This window comes from Chiloscyllium plagiosum, chromosome 3 (assembly GCF_004010195.1).
Source record: "Chiloscyllium plagiosum isolate BGI_BamShark_2017 chromosome 3, ASM401019v2, whole genome shotgun sequence".
NCBI classification, from domain to species: domain Eukaryota; kingdom Metazoa; phylum Chordata; class Chondrichthyes; order Orectolobiformes; family Hemiscylliidae; genus Chiloscyllium; species Chiloscyllium plagiosum.
In genome coordinates, this window is record NC_057712.1 from 41,554,767 (window position 1) to 41,576,948 (window position 22,182).

The following is a 22,182-nucleotide window of genomic DNA, read 5'->3' on the forward strand; positions in this document are numbered from 1 at the left end:
ACTCGTTGCCCCACTCCTTGAGCAACAAGTTAGGCAGCCTAGGGGCAGTGAGCAAAATGGTGAACGAGGTGGTAAGTTGAGGCAGTGAGACATGTGGCAAGCAGGGGACCAGTGATCAAAACGCAATAACATTAGGCACATAACAATGTTGCCGAGGTAGTCTTGTGGCATGATGATAACATCTCTATCTCTGGGTCATAAGGTACAGATTCAAGTATCACCCAAGATTTGATGACTAAGGAGGTGTATAATAACACATGCAAATACTTTTAAAAAGATTTTTTTAAAAAGGATCAAATTGAAAGAGGGATAGTGCATTGGAGTTACAGAATGTGTAAGATCTATCTCTGTAAATAATAGTTTCCAAATGTATAGAAAGGTGATCCCACATAAGAACAGCTAAAGAAAGAAAAGTTGAGAGGATGCTGAAGTATTGGGTCCACCACCATCGAGCTATCGGAGTTCTAACATTACTCAGCCATTGTCTTAGTTTTCACTGGCATACATTGATCCTGTTTAACAATGCCTAGATTTTAAAAATCTCAGCCTTGCATTCAAATTCATTTCAGCTTCCCTATCTCTGTTAACTTGTGTCTAATTCTACAACTATTCAAGATCACCGTGTTCCTCCTAATCTGCTCAATTGTCCATTCCCCATTCCTTCATTTCATCCTTTGGTAGACTTGCTTACAGCTATTTGAGCCCCATGCTCTTAACATTTCTTATCTAAACCTTTCCACTTCTCTGCTTTCTTCTCTTTTACATGATGCTTTACATTTCCATCTTTGACCCATCTTTTTGCTGTTTGTCTGGATTAACATGCAACATGATGTCCAATTTGGTTTGATTACACTTTGGGATGATGTACTATGTTTTCTCTTAATATATTGTTGCTTGGCATGTGTCTGTGCTGTGATCAGGTTGATGACAGCAATACCTCACAAGTTTTATGGTGAAATGTGCTGCTTATAAAGAGCTTCCAGTACCTATTATACCCCCAGCCAGGGCTCAAATTCACACTTGTCATTTGTTAAATTATATCTGATAATTAGCCCCATAAGGAAGTCATTGAGGATTGATATGTCTCCAAATGATGTGTCTGGTATTGGAAACTTTGGCAACCCCGAGACAGGCTTGGTAAAACCATATTGGAATGGAACAGGGAGAAAGTGAGGACTGTAGGTGCTGGAGGTAAAAATCACGAGTGTGGTGCTGGAAAAGCACAGCAGGTCAGGTAGCATCTAAGGAGCAGGAGAGTCGACGTTTCAGGCAAGAGCCCTTTATCCTAATGAATTGGAATGGAACTGGGAGAAAGTGAGGACTGTAGATGCTGGAGATCAGAGTCAAGAATGTGGTGCTGGAAAAGCACAGCAGGTCAGGCAGCATCCTGATGAAAGGCTCTTGCCCGAAGTGTTGACTCTTCTGCTCCTCGGATGCTGCCTGATCTGCTGTGCTTTTCCAGCACCACACTGTTAACTTGGAATGGAACAGGCCCAGCAGTTCGAGGCCACAGTTGATCAATCAGTTTGATAGGGAGAGCTGACATGGGAAACTGGGATTGTTTCCACAATGCCAGTTAACTCTGAAGGCATAACGCAATAATTTGGGGAGCATTGTCTGCACAAGCAGTGGGGAAGTTATCAATATCCTGCAGTGGTAAGCTCTATGGTTTTAATTTGTTGAATTATAGCAATGTCCCTTTGCAGTCGTAAAATTCCGAAGGCTTGGGTCCACGATTCTGTGCTTGAATCTCTGGGAACTGGGGTGGACTTCCATGGGATAAATGGGAATTCTACAGAGAGAGAATGTGTACTTTATATTGAGGAGAATTAAAACTCTGCCTTTGTTCAGTGTTAAGGGGCAGAAAGCAATCTTCGAAGAGATGATTGAAGACGACGAGGGCCTGGTTGACGAACGTTTGCCAACCACAAGTCGTGGGCTGTGGGCTGCAAGTGAGACTGAACGTGCTTTAAAAGCCATCTTAGCTTTTGGGAAGGCGCACCGAATTGATACCTTACTAATAGAAGAAGGGAACATCTTTATGGAACTGTTTGAGTTGTGGAAAAAAGAATACAAGGTACATGACATATAGATTTAATCAGCCCATTTTTTAAAAAAAGAGTTAATTGCTTGAGTCCACTGATTAAAATTACATTTTCTCTGGATCTTGTTAATAAAAATGGGTATGGTCACATGAAACATGTATGAGTACCTCCTAACAAATGGCCTGACAACATTTAGACACATTCTGCATCTTGAAATTATGAACACTATAAATGGCAAACTATGCACAATCTTCAATGCACCAGGCTCATTTGCAACTGAAAACACAGTTGAAAATACCCAAAGAAAAATGGTATTTGTGAAATAGGGATCTCTTACCCAGCCAGAACTAAAGGAAAAAAAAACTGTCCAACTCTGGGATTGAATACCTCATTGCTGTCCCGTTAGCTAAAGATCCCATTCCTCAAAAGCAAACTAAGTCAGAATAACTGGTATATTGAGGATGATGCTTGTGGATTATATACATGACGATTATTGCATAAATGTCCCATTACAGCACATCCCCTGACACTCCTCCCCCCCTTCTTCCGTGACTTCACACGACCACAGAATTGTAACAATGAGGAGTGCAGTCGGGATGGCCTGAAGAGTCTCTGAGATCAGGGAGAGATGATTCAGAGCGGTGGTCTCGGCATTTCAAGAGGAGAGAGGTTTCTCAGAAATCAGAGGCAGGAAGAGCCAGAGCCTGAGAAATGGAATCCCAAAGAACAAAGGGTAAGAGGTTTAGAAGAATGAGGTGGGGATCTCATGTAAAGTTCTACCAGGACTAGCCAGGTTAGATGCAGGAATGATGTTTCCCATGGTGGGGATGCCCAGAACCAGGGGTCATAGTTTAAGAATAAGGGGTAAACAATTTAGGACTGAGATGAAGAGAAATGTCTTCATCCAGAGAGTGGTGAGACTGTCAAATTAACTGCCACAGAAAGTAGCAGAGGCCAAAACATTGTGTTTTCAAGAAGGAGGTAGATATAGCTCCTGTAGTTAAAGGGATCAAGGGATTTGGGGTGGGATTAGGGTATTTGGCTCAGTGATCAGCCTTGATCATATTGAATGGCAGAGCAGGCTCGAGAGGTCAAATGGTCGACTTCTGCTCCTATCCTCTCTGTTTCTAAGGTAAAAGGAGGTGGTGAGGTAGCCATGACCAGACAGAAGTGGACACAACAGTGTTCTGCACAGTTGAGAGTAACACGGAATAGGATACTGAGAGAAGAGTAGCTGGTAATGTAAAAGGACCCAGGGAGAAGTGAAGAGCATGGTTCTTAGACTTGCCTCCAAGACCATGGAATCCTTCATCAGAACTTCCTTTTGAGGTAAAAAATTAATATTTAAATTGAGAGCAGAGTATCTGTCTCTGGAAGAGAGGAACATGAAAGGACTTTCTGATTACAGGAGAGAATGATATCCTATGGCCTCTTTCCATGGTATAATGTTTCAGTTTGTTTAGCTTTGATTCTTCGAACTTCAGTGCAGACTATTCATGTAGCAAATCCCAGATTGTTCACTCAGTGGAAAAACACCTCCAGATGTGATGAACCTGGACAACAAAAAACAGAAAATAGCACAGAAATGACATCTTGTTGATAGGACTGCAGAATTACACACACTCCTAGCAAGGATGAAAGAAAACAGGAATGCTGAAGGATATTCAGCTAATTGTGTGATATTTAACTCCTAGGGTTTACTTTATCCTTTGTAAATAAGGACAGCTACAAATACTGTCCCCTGATGTCTATATAATTTACAAGTTATTTTAGATCTAAATAATCTCATTAGTCTTTAATTTGATAGGATCTTTTTGAAAGAAAGCCTTTCTAGTGCCTTCAAGTCATGTCTACATATTTCTGTGCAATTATTATTATTACAATACATAGTTATTTATAGTTTTGTAAAACAATTATTCTATTTATAGATGTGAAGTAGAATTAGTGTTAATATTATAGTTAACATTTTCTCTCATATACTTAGAAAGGAAGAACTTGCATTAGTTTAACTCTTTCACAGGCCTTTTATAGCCAGTGAAGTAAAGTGCCTTCTAAGTGTGGTCATTAGTTGTAATGTGGGAAACACAGCAGTCAATTTGCACACAACATGATCCTACAAACTGAAGTATGTTAGTGGTCAGATAATCTGTTTCGTCATGATACTGATTTTGACTTGAATCCATAATCTTCTGTTTCCGAGGCAAGTGTGCTACCGACTGACTAAGGGCTAAGGTGTGACAAACAAATGCCGAACACAAGACTTTTAAAATTTTATGAAACACTTGTGTTCAGCACCCAACTGTCACACTTTAGTGTTGCAATCACAAGATCATGTTATCAATCATGACAAAAATGAAGACTGCAGATGCTGGAGATTTGAGTTGAGAGTGTGTTGGAAAAGCACAGCACCTCGGGGGAATGGAGAGACACCCTCCCATTTATCTCTCACCCCCCCCCCGAGGCTCCCAGCCTCATTCCTGATGAAGGGCTTTTGCCAGAAATGTTGATTTTCCTGCTCCTCACATTATCAATCATGCATGTTTAATTATTCTAGTATCACACATTCACGCAATTAAATGAATAGAGAGGTAAGTAACCAATGAATAAGCAGTAAGCTGTTACCAATAAACAACGAAGAAAGTGATCAATAAGTGATTTTGAAATCATTGGCTATAATGTTTAGTTTTGTGAGCCTTCTCGAGGGCAGATGCCAAAGCCATGGGCAGAGGAGATTCACTAAGGTAATACTGGGATGAGCGAATTTAATTATATGGAGAAACTGAAGAATCTGGATATTATTTTCCTGGAACAAGTTGTTACTATCCCTGCAGACATTAACTTTTAAACAAGTGATTTAAACACCAAATAACTAGCTGAAAAGAATTACATTATAGAATTTAAAGTTTTAAAGCTTTTAACAAGGAAACTAAAAGAACCATGGACCAAATATTACCTAGTATGCAACTAATATTGTAAAGAAAGGATACCTTTACTAAAAGTGTAATGTGACCGATGAGCCCACATTGCATATGTATGTACCTACAGCACACTGCATGATTACAGTCCTATAGGAGAATTTCCAGCTGTAAGTTCCATTTGGCTGTTTCTCCTCCTGACTTCACCAGGGCAAATCTAACATGTCTTGAGAGTGCACAGGATGCATTTCCTTGACCAGAGACCGTCCTCCCTCTTGTGTTCTACCTGGTAGCTTACAGGAACTTGCAGCCTTCTTTCTGCTGACCACATAAGCTGTGCCCTTTATCTGTCTGTGAAACTTCTGTTTCAAGGTGTCTCTTTTCTGTCCAAACGATTGGAGACCAAAGTCTATCTATATATACTGTTTTGTTTTTGAGTATGTGGAGAAGACAAAGAAACAAATGTTCTGAATGGCTTCATTCTGTAAAGAGAGCACATGTGGTAAAACTGAAAACCGACAATCCATCCTTAAGCATCTTCCTTAGCACTTTTTTTTTACTGTCTCTAGTTGCTCCATGAATATTGGATGGCACTACGCAATCGGGTTTCTGCCATTGATGAATTAGCCATGGCAACTGAGCGCTTTCAAGTGCGTCTTCCAGATGAGCCCAAGCCAAATCTTCCTGTTCTTCATATCATTGAGTCACATGAGGTATGAAGTTGAACTTGTGTTTAGATCTGCAGATTCCGAATATGCTAGAGATTGAATGTGAAAAGAGAATTAAAAAATCTTGAATTTGTAGAAGTACACAATAATCTAGATAAACATATAAACCTGAAAGAATGTGTTGATTCAAGGATGCGGACTGGGAAGAGGGTAGAGGGGATCATGAACATTGGCATGGACTAATTGGTCTCAGTGGCAAAATCTATGCTGTAAATTCTGTATAATATGTACAGTGCATTTATCCGGTCCAGAAGTGCTTCACAACTACAAGCATGTGTGGGAAAGTGATGGCATAGTGGTAATGATGGGCTAATAATCCAGACATTCTGAAGACACGAATTAATAATAATCATATAGTCATTGTCAATTGTCGTAAGTATCCATCTGGTTTACTAATGTCTTTTAGGGAAGAAAATTTGCCATCCTTACCTGGTTGTGGTTGATTCTTAACTGCCCTCTGAAATGACTTAATAAGCTATGCTGTTCCAAGGATTTTAAGGATGAGCAATAAATGCTGGCCCAGCCGTAATGGTCATGTTCCATGAACAAACAAAACAAAATCTGTGATTCATTGGTTGGCAGAAGTGGGGTGAAGTAATTTCTGCTGCTGTGGGATTTTCCTTTTTATTCATTCGGGAATATTGGCTGAGCCAGTATTTATTATCCATCTCTAGCTATACTTGAGAAGGTTCTGGTGAGCTGCTGTCTTGGTATAGGTAGACTTATAAAGCCATTAAGAAGGGAGTTGCAGGATTTTAACCCAGCAACACTGAAAAAAAATTTCAAAGTAAACATGGTGAGTAGCTTCGAGGGGAACTTGCAGGTTATGGTGTTCCCATATATCTTCTGCCCTTGTCCTTCAGATGGAAATGGTTTGGAAGGTGCTTTCTCAAGAACTTTATTTAAGCACCATCAGATTGTTGTCTTGCCCTCGTCCCAGGAACAAATGGAATCTTTTCAAAAATTGTTGGTTTTTTTCTCTCATCAGAGGGATTACACCTGTCAATAATTTCCTGAAGAAGGGCTTATGCCCGAAACATCGTTTCTCCTGCTCCTTGGATGCTGCCTGGCCTGCTGTGTTTTTCAGGCACCACATTTTTCAACTCAATAATTGAAAGGAACCAAAAAATCTTTACTTTTTGTGTAACTTTGTAATTTTCCTCAGTACCTCAGTTAGAATGCTTCATTATTTTTTCTTTAGTTCGATTTCTACTTTGAACTAAGTACCATCACCTTCCAGTGGTTTATTTATTTTTGAGATCTGCAGATGTTTATGGGAAGGATTGGATTCTAGAGCTGAGGGCCTAACTACTGATATATGAAGGAAGTCAGATGAATACAAGACCAAAATTGGAGAGTTTGTAGTGGTTTGTAGGGCTGGGGATGGTGCCAGAGAGGGTACTGGTGAGTCGATTGAGGAATTTAAAGACAGTTACCTTTTACTTGGTGCACCTAATATAGTCAAATGCAGGAACACAATATTCTGAACCATTGCATAATCCTCTCAGAAAATGAAAGCAAATGTGTTTGTGCAATACATGTGCAGTGATTTACATTTTTGCTTTTTCCAGCAGTAAAATTACAAGGTATAACGATGCTTAATGTTATGACACGGTAAATCCCTCTGCTAATTCAAACTAGCCACATAGAAAAGATTCACCCAATGCTGTAATCTGTTAAAATTCAAAAGGCAAAGATCTGTCCCAGAGGACAGATTTAAAGTAAAAATTAACAACTTTATTCTTTTAAGTCCAGCAGAGAATATTAAAGCCAACAACTATTTACAACTCCTTTCTCTGAAACCTATCTTTTACCTCCCACTTTATAATAATAGTCCAATAAAAAATCCTGATTTTAAGATTTACAAAAACAAATTCAACTTGCAAAACTAATCAGCTGTCGAATCTTCTCTTTGTATCTTCCTCTGCAGATTTTCCTCTGTTGTCTTTTCAATGTTCTGCTGTGCAAACTTCTTATAGGCAGGTACCTTTCAGAGAGTTGTTCTGCTGGCAGTCTGTACTTGTTGGTGGCTTGGCAGTTCTCCCCCTAACTATTCAAAATGTCTGGTTTTATACCCCAAAACATCGGATTGTTTAATTGGCTTTAATATTATCAAAATACTAAATTCAAATTTGATTGGAATTTGGTATCTTAGGGCAGCCTGGTGGCTCTGTGGTTAGCACTGCTGCCTCACAGCACCGGGGATCCAAGTTCAATTCCCACCTCTGGCGACAGTCTGTGTGAAGTTTGCACATTCTCCCTGTATCTCCGTGGGTTTCTTCTGGGTGCTCCGGTTTGCTCCCACAATCCAAAGATGTGCAGGTCAGGTGAGTTGGCCATGCTAAATTGCCCATAGTATTAAGTGCATTAGTCAGGGGTAACTTGTAGGGTAGGGGAATTGATCTGGGTGGGTTACTCTTCGAAGGGTCGGTGTGGACTTGTTGGGCGGAAGGGCCTGTTTCCATACTGTAGGGAATCTAATCATAATTTAAACTGGCCAGATTTGAATTTGTTTTTGTTTCATGGCAACCCATATACTGTTAGCAGTTTTGACCAAGTGTTACATTGTTGCATTGTTATGGACTGTCTGTGCTTTGTCTTTGCTACCTTTTCAACTCTCTTAAAGGTACAGTACCTTTACACACCTTCATAACATTAACATGTGGTGAATATTTCAAGCTCTGAAAATTAGACAGAAATGACGGTTGCATGTTTTGCAGGTGGAACAAAATCGAATAAAGCTTCTAAATGACAAAGCTGTAGCCACATCACAATTACAAAAGAAGCTTGGTCAAATGCTCTACCTCACAAATTTGGAGAAGGTGAGAATGATCACTTGATTGTGCAGAATATAATCAAAAGTACACCTGTTCTCTCACAATAGGCCAGAATATCGAACCTTTGCCTCAGCCTAGCACCTCACATTCCAAATCGTAAGGGTTTGGGTCATTCCCACATAGGCAAATGCTTAGACCTGTAGCTATAGTACAGAGGCACCCCATATATGCAACACTCAAGAATTTGGGCAGTGGATGTTTGCTGTTCCTAGGGCCACCAGGAAGTTATAACAGCTCTGGATGTCTTGGCATCATTCTTTTTTTGTTGGTAGCTATGTGGCTTAGGGCCATTACTGGAATGGAAGGTAAGGCCAACAATGATTTTCAGTAGCAGTTGATCCATATGGGGTCAGTGATTGAATTGGAATCATGAATATCAGAAGGCTCCTTACTTATTGTGTCCCAGATATCATTAGCCCTCTGTGAGCATCGGTGAGCATTTTGAACCTACCAGATGTAGGTAATGGCCCTAAGCCATTGACACAATGCACAGAACTATAGACAGCCCTCTCCTCCCCCCTCGGCCCTGCCCTGCCCCCAACGCGCGCGCGCGCGCGCGCACACACACACACACACACACACACACACACGTAACAACTAGATATAAGTGGGCAGAATAAAGCTTTCTCCCTTCTGTTCATTTGTGAACCTCCCTCAAACTACACCTCCTCCACAGCTGCCCTGCATTCCCCACAATCTTCGCCAGTGTCCTGAACTGATCATAGATAGGAGCAGGAGGAGGCCTGCTCCACTATTCATCATGATCATGGCTGATTGTCCAACTCAATAGCCTAATCCTGCTTTTTCCACACAACCATTGATGCCATTCTGTCCAAGTGCTGTATCTAGCTGCCTCTTGAATCCATTCAATGTTTTGGCATCAATTGTATACAGTGGTAATGAATTTCACAGGCTCATCACTCTGGGTGAAGAAGTGTCTCCTCATCTCCATCCTAATAGGTCTACCCCGAATCCTCAGATTGTGTATATTCGGTGTATCCACCTTGCACCTACCCTATCTAGTCATAGAGTAGTAGAGATGTACAGCTTGGAAACAGATGAGATTCCCCTCTCATTTGTCTGAATTCCAGGGAAAACAATCCTGACCTAGTCAATCTCTCCTCATATATCAGTCCTGCCATCCCTGAAATCAGCCTGGTAAATCTTTGCTGCACTTCCTTGAGAGCAAGAGCATCCTTCCTTGGAAAAAGAAACCAAAACTGCGCACAATATTCTGGGTGTGGCCTTACCAAGGCCCTGTATAACTGCAACAGTGCTTCCAAGCTCCTGTACTCGAAACCTCTCGTAGTGAAGGATCATTGGGTTAGAGAGCTGAGTTCCACCCACCGGAAGAGTAATTTGATCTATACAACAATTAAACATTCTTTAATTAAAGCTGGAATGCTTATGAATTAAGTGCAGGAGTAAATCTGAGGTACTTGAGACAGCTCCACTATTTAACAAGACCATGGCTGATCTGATTGTGGCCTCAACTCCACTTTCTTTCCTTCCCTGATCCCTTTGAGTCCTTTGTTAGTCAAGAATCTGTCAGCTTCTATCTTAAAAAAAATTAATGATCCAGCTATCTGGGGAAGAGAAATACTTAGACTTATGTCATTTACCCTCATCTCTGTTTTCAATTGGAGACTCCTTATTTTTAAATAGCCTCCCTTGTTCTAGTTTCTCCCACAAGGAGAAACATCCTTTCAGCATCCACACTGTCAACACCACTTGTTCTTTTAAACTTTAGTAGGTCAGGTCCAACCTTTCTTCATATACCCCTCGTGCCACGACTCAATTGAATAAACCTTCTCTGCATTACTTCTAATACAAACAGACCTAATACCATAATGATGACCATAAAACTGCCAGATTGACACACAATCACATCTGGTTCACGAATGTCCTTTAGGGAAGGAAAACCTACCATCTTTACTTCATCTGGCCTACATGTGACTTCAAAGCTGTAGCAATATACTTCACTCTTAAATGGCCGACAAATGACTGAGCAAGGCACTCCATTGTATCAAACCAGTATAGAAAGTCAAAGAAGAATAAAACAAGATCAGGGCACTCATCCTCAATCTTAGGATTAGATTTGACAAAGGCATACCTTGTCCATGTGACCTTACAAAGTCCTCCTCACTAACAGCTGGTGACTTGTGACCAATTTGGGAGAGTTGTCCATTGGATTAGTCAGGTAATAACCTGACACCATCATATTCAGCAAATCATTCCTTACTGAAAATGTCTCAGGCCTATCCATCACTATTTAAATATCATTAGCCATTAAAGATTATTGACAAAAAGTTAGTAAAGAGATTTGTTTTTACTCCAGAGAGTTGTTGCATTCTGGATTGCCCAGCCTGAGCATATGTTTCAGATTGAGTAGGAAATTGGATATATATTTAAATGTAAAACATTTTCCGAGCTAAGTGGGAAGGCAAAGAAAGTAGGATTAATTGAATAATTCTTTAAAACGAATACGTGGGAATGCATCTGACCAGGAAGCCCCATGTGACTGGCACTGATAGAGACGCTGAATAGTAAATTGAGATAAAGTGACAACAGACAAAGGAACCACTAGGTGTCAGTCTTGTGATGGATTGCAATTCTATTTTCCATGTAGCACATTTAAAAAAAACACAGCGAATTAACTCTTTTCGAACTCCAGTTTTATTTCTTGCGCAGTTTTCTTTAGAGATGGTTTAGTGTTGTGAAATCAATGGACATTTACAACAAAAAAAGTTCTCTTTCAGCTGTTATATCTGTGCCAACCCTATGGTAAGTTGTAGAAATATCTAATAGATGATTAATAATTCTGGAAGAAATAACTAATGTGATTGCATCTGGATTGTGAACCTAGGATGAATCAGATAATCTAAGGGATTAATGATAATCTGAGATGGAACACATAAACTGCTGAGTTAGTATTAATCCAAAGGAATAGATAATCTGACACTTAGTATTAATCAATGGAGTGAACTAATCTGATAAAACCTTGCTATAGGAGCAGAATTAGGCCATTCAGCCATTGAGACTGCTGTACCATTTGATCATGACTAATATGTTTCTCCACCCTATTCTCCTGCCTTTTCATTGATACACTTATTAATCAAGATCCTGCCCATCTCAGTCTTAAATATACTCAATGACTGTCCTCTCAGCCATCTGTGACAATCAGTTACATAAAGTCACCACCCTCTGGCTGAAGAGATTCCTCCTCATCTCAGTTCTCAAGAGTTATTCCTTCACTCTGAGGCTGTGCCCTCAAGTCCTAGTCTGTCCTAGTATTGGAAATATCTCCACATCCACTTATCCAGGCCTCTCATACACTGTAAATTTCAATCAGATTCCCCTTCACTCTTTTCAACTCCATTGATTACAGACCCAGAGTCCTCAACCACTCCTCATGACAAGCCTTTCATCTCTCTGATCAAACTTGTAAAACTCCTCTGGACACCTTCCAACACCTGCACATCTTTTCTTAGGTACAGAGCACAAAGCTGCTCATGATATTTCCAAATGCAGCACCAGCAGTGCATTTTGAAATCAGCTCTTGTTTTCTAGCCCTCTTGAAATGAATGCCAACGTTGCATTTGCCTTCCTAACTGCCAACTGAACCTGCATGTTAACCTTAAGGTAATCCTGAAATAGAACTCCCAAGTCCCTTTGTGCTACAGATTTTCAAAGTCTTTGCCCATATAGAAAATAGTCTATGCCTCTGTTCTTCCTCCCAAATGTTTAACCCCAGACTTTACCACATTGTATTCCATTTGCCACCTTGCCAAGCATGTCCAAGTACTTGGAAAGCCTCGCCGCTTCCTCAATACCACCTGCCCCACCATCTATCTTTGTCTCATCTGTAAACTTAGCAACAATTCCCTTAGTTCCTTCTTCCAGATAGGCAAGTACAGCCCCAAAGAGAGGTAACCTGATCAGTTCGTACTCACCCAAGTAAGAATTACAACAACAGCTGCTACTTGGATTAAAAGAGGAGAAAGGAAGTTTTTAAAAAGCATAAACTAATAACACCTTTTACTTTATTTCAGTCTCAGGATCCATCAACAGGCAGTGTCAATCCAGATCCCTGTCCTATCTGTTCACGGCAATTAGGGCAGCAGGTAAGTTAGTAGCAGGGTGTTTGAGGCTGCAGTATGTGTGCATTCATTCAACACTTTCACAGTTAGATTTCATATGAAGCTTCTTTGATACATTTTAGGCAAGGTTTAGAACAAAAATAATGTCTATTTTTTAAAAAATTAAAACTTCATACCTGTATAGTTCAGATGTTTTCATAATTCCATCAAATTTCTGAAACTCTTCATCAGATAGTGGATTCATTTTCAAAAATGGTTTGCTAATAACCAGTTCCCATGTCCTGTAACAAAAACAGAAATTGCTGGAAAAACACAGCAGGTTGGTCAGCATCTGTGGTGCGAGATCAGATTTACTGTTTTGGGTCCAGTATCCCTTCTTCAGAGCAATTCTGAACAGTACCACATTGAGGGTGGTAGAAATATGGAATGCACTGCCTGAGAGGATGGAGGAGGTACTCTTACAACAGTTAAGAAGCATTTGGAAGAACGCTTAAAATGCGCATAGTAGGCTATGGACCAAGTGCAGGTAAACGTATTATTGTAGTTTGGTGGTCGTTGGTCAGCATAAACATGGTGGGCCAAAGGGCCTGTTTCTGTGCTGTATGACACTATGATGTATCCTTCACCCTTGGCTGACACCAGTCTGCACAGTAAAAATAGTCATGCTACCCTCTGGGTGTGGTTCACCCCTGCGATGTAGTGGCAGGATGAGTTACCAAAGTGGCTGCTAATTGACAGCCTGCCTCACTGCCCTTCAAACTATCTGATGGAGGAATATCAAATTTCACCTCAGAAGCAAGAATGGTACCCACTGAGCCAAAACTGACTCATATGTCAGGTTGTTGGGAAAAAAATACGCTAAAACAAACTGATTTCTTTATTCCACCAACTTTTTGCCAATGCCATTGACATTTCTTATTTTATTATCCAGCTTGTTTCCTTTCACAGTTCTCTGTTCTCTTCTCATTCGCAGTGGGCTGTACTGACTTGTGGACACTGCTTTTGTAATGACTGCATAGCCATTATAATAGAACAGTACAGTATTGGTGCTCGGCGAAGTGCTATCAAGTGTGCAATTTGCAGACAAACTACAGCACACAAAGAAGTCTCTTATGTATTCACAACTGAGGCTGCAAGCAAAGAAGACGAATTTCCCATTAAGGTAAGCTGTTTTAATCAATAAAATTTGTTTCTGCCAAAATTGAGAGGGATCTTTTAAAAACTATTTGCATTATTGTTAATTTATACATTCCAAGCAGAGACTAAAACAGGAAGCATGTCAAGAGGGAGCAATGATGAGCAAGGGAGAAGCAATTCCAAATCATATTGAAGATTGTAACTTTGTGCTGTTTTCCATTTGTACACCATTCACGTACTGTATCTAATATCGTACTATGCCAAAGTAATGTCAGAAATGGTGATTTAGTACTTGTGTTTTGATAGTAGGGCATGCATGAGGGATCAAAAAGAGGACCCATGAAAAGGGCTTAAACTTTCAGTTTCCCAACACAAATCTGAAATTTCCAAGCGTTTGATTTTATACATGTGTATCTACCTCAGTGTGGTTTGAAACAAAACCCCACGCTGTTGCACATGCTTGGAGTAAAGTATTTCTGTTTTAGCATTTTAACATCAGCACTAGTACCTTTAATTGCGTTCTAACTTCAGATGATTTGTTTTGCTTTTGGATCAGTTTACTCAGAAACCCATTGATTTGAAGACCAGCCTGCACTTGGCGTAGAGGCAGTAGCATTAAAGCAATAGCAACCACTTGCATTTATAAAGGTCCTTTAATGAAGAAACTGCCTCCAATCCGCTCTACAGTGACCTAATCAGACCAAAATGAACATGACGTCAAAGGAAGTATTAGTTTTGTCAGAGATGGGTCTAAAGAGGATGTAAGAGGAGAATACAGCAAGAAAAACTGGTTTCAGAAGTGACTTGTGGACTATGCAGCATGACCAGGAATAGAGGGCTGAAAGGAAGGAAAATAGAGTTGGAGGAATGGAGCATTCTGTAGAGCTGTCCATGTGAAACAGGAGTTTACAAAGGTAGAAACAGCATAGCTATGACTAGAATGAGAATTTTTATTTCACGCACTGGTGGATTAAGAGCTAATGTAGCCGTGCTCGAGCAGGAGTAGACAGCAGAATGTTGTATAAGCTGAAGTTCACTGAAAACAGAACATAGAGACCAGCCAGGAAGCAATGGAACATTTGAGCCTGGAGGTGAGAAATGAGGTGAAAGCCTAATAGTATTACCAGTAGATTATTAATCCAGAGAGCCAGGTAATGTTCTGGAGACTCATGTCTGAATCCTACCATATGGTGGAATTTGAATTTAATAAAAACTGTGGAATTAAGAGTGTTAGGGTGACCACGAAACTTTAACTTGTCAGTGACAAACCCATCTGGTTCACTAATGTCCTTTAGGGAAGGAAACTGCTATCCTGACCTGATCTGGCCTACACGTGACTCCAGAACAACAGCAGTGTGGTTGACTTTTAACTGCTCTCAGGGCAGTTAGGGATGGGCAATAAATGCTAGCCTAGCCAACGATACCCGCATCCCATGAGTGAATAAAAAAAGATTTCAAAGAACAATAGTTGAGCTGGGAGGGGCAGAGGCTATTATTGTTATGGAGGTGAAAGTGTGATGGACAGGATGTCGATTATAATAGGAACTAGGAAATTGCATGAAATGAGTAGCATTGTTACAGAATCACGCTGGGAACAAAATGCAAAGGCTCTCGCCTTGAAACTGAATGAAAGAGGTTGTGGTTCATTTGACACTGAATGTAAGACAAGGAGCCACCCAACTTAGAGGCAGTATAGAGAGGGAAGGGGCTGTGGATTGAGGGAGGTAGAACATGTCATTGCAATTAATCTCAGATTCAGACGTTTAACATCTGATAGTTGACTTCGGTCATTTCTTCATTAAGCTTTGAGTTATGCATTCTGTTTCAGGGTAGCCATTCTACCAAAGTGGAGGCTGTGCTTAGGACATTGAAAAAAATCCAGCGGAAGGAGCCTGAAGCTAAGGCCTTGGTCTTCTCTGCGGTAGGTTTTAACAACCCAATTTTGCAATTGTTCCTTAACAAGACAGAGATTCAGCTTCACGTTCTTAAGGATTTTATGCACTCAAAGAAGAAATTTCCTTAAGAAAATGCAGGATGAAAGTTTCAACATGAGTCGACTGCTACAATAGAATAGTGCATTTATTGTACTGATAACGTGAAGGCTAGGACAAATGATCAGAGACATGAGCTTTCCTCCCACATTGGCAGTTGGGAATATTCAATCTATTATTAATTCAATAAAAAACTGATATCAGAAGTGTGACCGTTAAATTATTGGATTATTGAGAAAATCAAACTGGTTCACTCATGTAATTTAGGGAAGGAAATCTGCCATATTTACCGATTCCGGACTCTCAGTAATGTGATTGACTCTAGTCTAACAATCTAATATGCCATTTATAAAGAGACCTCACCAACACCTCCTCAGGAGATATTATGGATAAACAATAAACTTTGGCTGTTCTAGTGATCCCATTAATTTAAAATAAAGCTTCACTGCCTGATCAGTTACTTGGTGCAATAGAGTATCTACGCTCTGGAAAATTCCACTTCAGCAGGTTGAGCATGTAGTGAAGACAAACATTCTACAATGTCAGAGGTGCCAGACTTTGGAACTGATTTCCAGTTTGCCGCCTCTGGAAGGATGTGAAAGATCCCATAACTTATTTTGAAGATGACCCAGTCAATTTTTTCAAAAGTATACTTTATTCTTAAAAATCATCTGTAAGAACAAACATTCTGACTCATATCTGTACAGTCTTTGCAGTGGGGAGTAAAGAACAACAAAATATTGGAATTTTGACATTTCTCAGTGGTTCTGTACAGGTCCATCTTTGACGTCCAGATGAAGTTGAAGATGGCTCGGTGCCTACTAAAGTGCAGGTTCAGGGAATTGGCCAGGCATTCGCCACATGTAGCAACTGACAGTAACTCACACCTGATCACCAGGCTTTTACTCAAAATAGGGAACTCCCATAAGCTCAGTTTCTGCCTCAATATGCTCCTCTCAGGTTTTATTCACACCCCAGCTCCTTCAAACCATATTCCCAGCAGTTTGAGGTAATCTGTTCTGATGGTGAAAGAGATAACGGATTTAGCAGGATGTTGTCCCTCATGTCTTTTTAAAATGTTTATCCTCTCACCTTTAAAATATGCCGCCTAGTTTTGAACTCACCATCTCTTCGGGAAAATACACCTGCCATTCACCTTATCTGTGCCCCACGTGATTTTATAAATTTCTATAAGGCAACTTTCAACCTCCTACGCTGCAGTGAAAAAAAATCCTAGCCAGTTTAGCCTCTCCTTATAACTCAAACCCTCCATTCCTGACAACATCCTGGTAAATCTTTTGAGGCCAGTTTGAACTGAGTGCAGTTGCTCATGAACTTGCAATACTGACAACGGATCTGAGCAGAAAGCAGTGATGTAATCCATGTACAGGGAGGCTTTGACCTGCAGGCTTCTGCTGCCTGCAGTAGTCATCCTTCTTAGACTCTCATCCTTCCTGGCGGTCTCAGCAAACGTTTCTATACAACACAGAAACCAAGTAGGAGGGAGAATGCAGCCTTTCCTGACCCGACATCTGAGAGGGAAGCTTTCTGATTCCCACTTATTGACTACTGCACTAACAATGTTGGTATAGAGCAGTAGGATCCAGTTAGAAATTCACTTCCTACTCCTCATTTTGGAGAGCATGTCCCTCTTGAAGATGTGCAATAGACTGTCAAAGGCTTACTCCTGGTCTAGGCTTATGAGGCAGGTGTCCTCTCCCCTGCCCTGAGGAGCCTGAGGCTTTTCAGGAGATTCCTGTACAGTACAGCACAGTTTGGGTCTATATGAATCACCAATCTCAGAGCAGACCTGACCTCGTTAGCAATGACCTTGGAAACAATTTGTTTTCTTACATTTGAAACATTTACTTTAATCATAAGAATCATCTATAAGTACGTACAAAGGTTCTAAATCATACAGGTCGTCTTTGCTATGAACAAAGCAAAACATCAGAATTTTGTCATTCTTCAGAGCTCGTCTGCAGTTGCAAAAAACAAAGGTCTTTTCTCCTTATGCAGAAAACTTTCCTTTTGAGGCACCAAGAGGGTCTGACAACTGAACAGACTTCATTATACTTTGGCAGGAAGATCTTAAGCAATGGTCTTTCCCCACTGCTCCTGTCCTGAGCTGGCAGTTCTGGATTGTGGACTGTGCCAGTCTGCAATACTGTCAAGGTCAACTCTTTAGACTAGAAAACCAACAATTTTCGCGCAGACCATGGAGCATCTTTCACTGTGTTGATGATCTTCCAGGCACAGCTGATGTTTGTCTCTGTGTGTGGCCTGGGGAACAGCCCATAAAACACAGAGCCCTGCGTTGTGAGCTTCTTAGATGAACCTCAACAAAAGTTACTAATCATCTCCAGACCTTCTTTGCAAAGGCGCATTTCAGAAGGAGATAAGTGACAAGTCGTTTTGCCAGTGCAGTCTCTTTGAGGGCAGCATGCAGAGGTGCATAATGCCGTGATGTGCAGTGCCCTTCTCACCACCAGCCAAGCTGTATCTTGGTACTTGTTGCAAAGTTCTGGTGATGAGACATTCTAGAAAATGACTTTGACAGTCTGCCCAGGGAACCGTGTGATAGGATTCATTCTGCCCTTTTTTCACAGGATTTCAAGGTTGCCATGTGCTGACCACTTCCTGATGGATTTGTAGTCAAAGGTGTTTTTCTTTTCAAATTTTACCCTGAAGGGCAGGTGTCTTGTTCCCCTATATTATGACAGTAATTACATTAAAATATTCTGCCTTGGCTGTGAAGTGTTTTTAGATGCCCTGAGGATGTGAACAGTACTAAATAAATGCCAGCATCTTTAAACCAAATATTAAGTATGTAGCAAGAGAAGGTCAGGCCTGTAAATGCTGGAAATCAGAGTCAAAAGTGTGGTTCTGGAACAGCACAGCAGGTCAGGCAGCATCCGAGGCGCAGGATAATCTTGTTTAGTGCATGAGCCCTTCACCAGGAATGAGGGGCTTATGCCTGAAACGTTGATTCTTCTGCTCCTTGGATGCTGCGTGACCTGCTGTGCTTTTCCAGCACCACATTCTCGATTAAGAATGCAGTCCCCACTAACTTAGGTATATGTAAATACATAAATCTATCCTGTTCTGTCTGTCCACAGTGCACTCTGTTACATGTAAGACAGTATTTTAAGTTGTACGATTTTGATCAAGGTTCATCATTCGCAAGGTTTCAATCAATTGCTCTTTCCTAATTTGGATTTTGTGCTGTTACCTTTGCAGTGGCAGGATGTGTTGGATATAATTGGGAAAGCCTTGTTGGACAATAACATGGATTTTGTTCAGATCAATGGATTTCACAGGTTCCAGGTAAGGTAAGACTTAGTTATTTGGAAATTATTGGCAAATGTCAATACCAAGGACCCAGAAAATGTGTGTCTGACCAGGGGATTAATTTGAAATGAAACAGTATTAGTTCTAATCACTGGCCATGCTGGCATTTATTGATTGAGCCCAGTTGCCTGTTTTTCTACAATACTTAGGCTATGACTATTTCAGAAAACAGTTAAGAGCCAACCACACAGATGTGTGGAAATATTTTTTGCAACTATCATAACAGCTTCAGGCTCATTTCTAATGCTATCAGCATTTACATTCTGTTTATGAACTGAATCCAAACACATGGTCTTGAATTATTTGTCTAGTCCTCCAGTTATTAGTCCAATAACATAACTACACGACTCTATACATTCCCTGATATTCTTAGAAACCTTTCTTACTGGAGATCTGTGACAACTAGGAGAGGCTTCTGTTATTGGAAGTTTTACTACATTCAGATACAGAGATTTAACATTTTTTTGTTCACTCATGGAATGTGAGTGTAGCTGACAAGGCCACCAATTATTGCCCATTCCTGGTTGCTCTTGAGAAGGTAGTAGTGAGCTGCTTTCTTGAACCACTGCAATCCATTGGTGTTGAACATTGTGCAGTCATCAGGGAAATGCCCACTTCTAGTGGACGGAGGGTCATTAATGAATTAGCTGAATATGGTTCAGCCTAGGACAGTATCCTCAGAACTCCTGCCGAGATGACTGCCCTCCACGAGCCACAACCATTTTCCTCTGTGCCAAGTATGATTTTAAACCAGTGTGGAGGTTTCCCCTCATTTCCATTGATTCCAGATTTGCTAGTGCTCATTGATGCTACACTTGGTCAATGTGGCCTTGATGTCAGGGCAGTTAAGGGTCAACTACATAGTTGTGGTTCTCAAGTTGCATGTAAGCCAGACCAGGTAAGGACAACAGTTTCCTTGCCTAAAGGTGGAGATCATTTAGCCCTTCAACCTTGACAGGTCACATTTGAAGCTCTTCCTCTTGTGTTTGTTTTACTTGACCCTGTTTCCTTGTTAGACCCAACTTTTCCCTCTTGAGGCCTGGTTTTCCATGATCCCTTCCCTTTTAAGTTTTTTTATCAAGCATTGTTTCATTTTTCTGCATTCTCCCCAAATGTTTTTATTTGTAGAGATATGATGGGTTACTTTCAACGAAGGTGTTTGTAGGTATTGTTTCAGATAAGACAGTGTATGCAACTTAGAAAGTGGTTATCAGCATCACATAATGTTAAGCACACCGGAGAATAAATGAAGTGGATTATGAAGTGAGAAGTAAGCTTTGAAAGAATCACTGTAGTTAGTGATCTTGAATGCAACAAAAAATTTAATCAACTTAACTATATGTTCACATATATACAATGGGCTACATGTGACAAGGTACAGAGGGTGTCCTAAGCGCAAAAAATGGTGCCCAACAAGAATCAGTATTTTCAGGTATTTGTGGTCACTTTCTGCTAGAAGGCATGTCAAGAGCTATACCAACAAGTCAAAACTTTTAACAGAAGGATCTTGGGTACAGTACCAGCGCACATCAGAGACTTTTAATAGTAGAGACGATCCTGAAAATCATTTTATCAAACATTACAGTGGAAAACTTCACTCCTGCCATCACAAGATAGGAAGTTACATCTGGGCCATTTCACCAACATAAGTGGAGGTAATTTAATGTGTATAAACTGGAGGCTCTAACACAACATTCAACTGTAAAATGGTTCCATTATCAGGACCAGTGATAACTTCCTTTTCACCTAGTTGACAAATGTGTAATTATATCTTTTCAGGAGAATCTGTCAGCTTTTAAATACGATTCCAAGATCAACATTTTGCTACTGCCTCTGCATACAGCATCGAATGGCTTAAACATCATTGAAGCTACCTATGTACTGTTGGTGGAACCTATTTTAAATCTTGCTCATGAGCTACAAGCAATAGGGAGAGTGCATCGTATTGGGCAAACAAAGTAAGCAGTAGTAAATAATAACATGGCAATGTATTTTTCATATCAAATATTTTTGTCATTCAATAACCCTTTTCATGCGAGTGTAATCTCAGTGAAGAGATCCTCTTTGTGCTTCATATTCTTTCAGAAGTACTTCACTGAAGTGTCAGCCTAGATTTTGTTTAAATGTCCAACCAAACAGGCAGATGGGATCCTGTTTAATGTCCCACTCAAAGAACAGCACCAAACAGTAATTCATCACTCCCTCAGCACTGTACTGATGTGCGGTTCTTGATTAAGTATTTAAGTCTGTGGGTGGGGCTATGAAGCCCTGATCTTGTGACATAGAAGCAAGAGAACTACATTGAACCAAGAATACACCTGTATTATGTGGTCAACTTCTTGGTGTTCCTGGCTGAAACAAACCTCTGTATCAGAGCATTTTGTCTTGAGTTCTTACTTTCTAGTAATTTTAAATTGATGATCACTGATAGCTACAAGAAATAGACTTTACCCATTCCCTTTACTGAAACCTTTCGTGATTGTGAAAATCTCAACTAAATTTCATGTCAGCTTTTTAGTACATTGAAAACAATCTCAAGATTCTCAGCTGTCTTTTCATAACTTTAAATTTCCAGTGCTGCCATCCTGATAAATTGATGGCACAAAAATCTGTGAGGTCTGTGTAAGTAATAGTGGGTCTTACTTCTGTCCATTCCACCTAGCCCCAGATAAAGACAGAGTTTCAAATCTCAGGAATGGGCATCATTTACATGTTTGGAGTAAGTTACTTTCACTACAAGATTGATTTGCCTTCAAATCTAGCAAACATTTTGAGCACTTGTCTTAATATCACCTTTCCCAATTTCTACTTAAGTGGTTTATTGTCTGTGAAGTTAGGGGATTTTCACCAAGTTAGAGGTACCTGGATGTTCTTTAGCAGTATTTGGCCACATCTTCTATGGCACATCCTTTTAAATTATTAACTAAAGCATGGTCAACAGTTAACTAGCTTCCTTATCTGTGGAATTATTCTCATGGCTTTGCAACATAAAATGTTTGTCATTAATGTTAGTTGACTGTGTAAGATGGCTCCTCCTAGCTTCCTATTTGGAGTTAACTAGAGTATAACTTGTGTCTC

At 40.3% G+C, this 22,182-nt stretch overlaps 1 protein-coding gene across 3 annotated transcripts in view; it reads left to right on the plus strand.

Annotated features, from left to right (window-relative positions):
• shprh (SNF2 histone linker PHD RING helicase) overlaps positions 1-22,182 on the plus strand; it is a 107,154-nt gene that overhangs the window by 80,383 nt on the left and 4,589 nt on the right. For all 3 annotated transcript variants that reach the window (XM_043681136.1, XM_043681144.1, XM_043681152.1), the window contains 8 exons: positions 1,852-2,077; positions 5,530-5,673; positions 8,409-8,510; positions 12,578-12,649; positions 13,599-13,787; positions 15,591-15,683; positions 18,994-19,080; positions 20,884-21,062. In XM_043681136.1, coding sequence (XP_043537071.1) covers positions 1,852-2,077; positions 5,530-5,673; positions 8,409-8,510; positions 12,578-12,649; positions 13,599-13,787; positions 15,591-15,683; positions 18,994-19,080; positions 20,884-21,062 — 1,092 coding nt within the window. The remainder of the gene's footprint in view (positions 1-1,851; positions 2,078-5,529; positions 5,674-8,408; positions 8,511-12,577; positions 12,650-13,598; positions 13,788-15,590; positions 15,684-18,993; positions 19,081-20,883; positions 21,063-22,182) is intronic.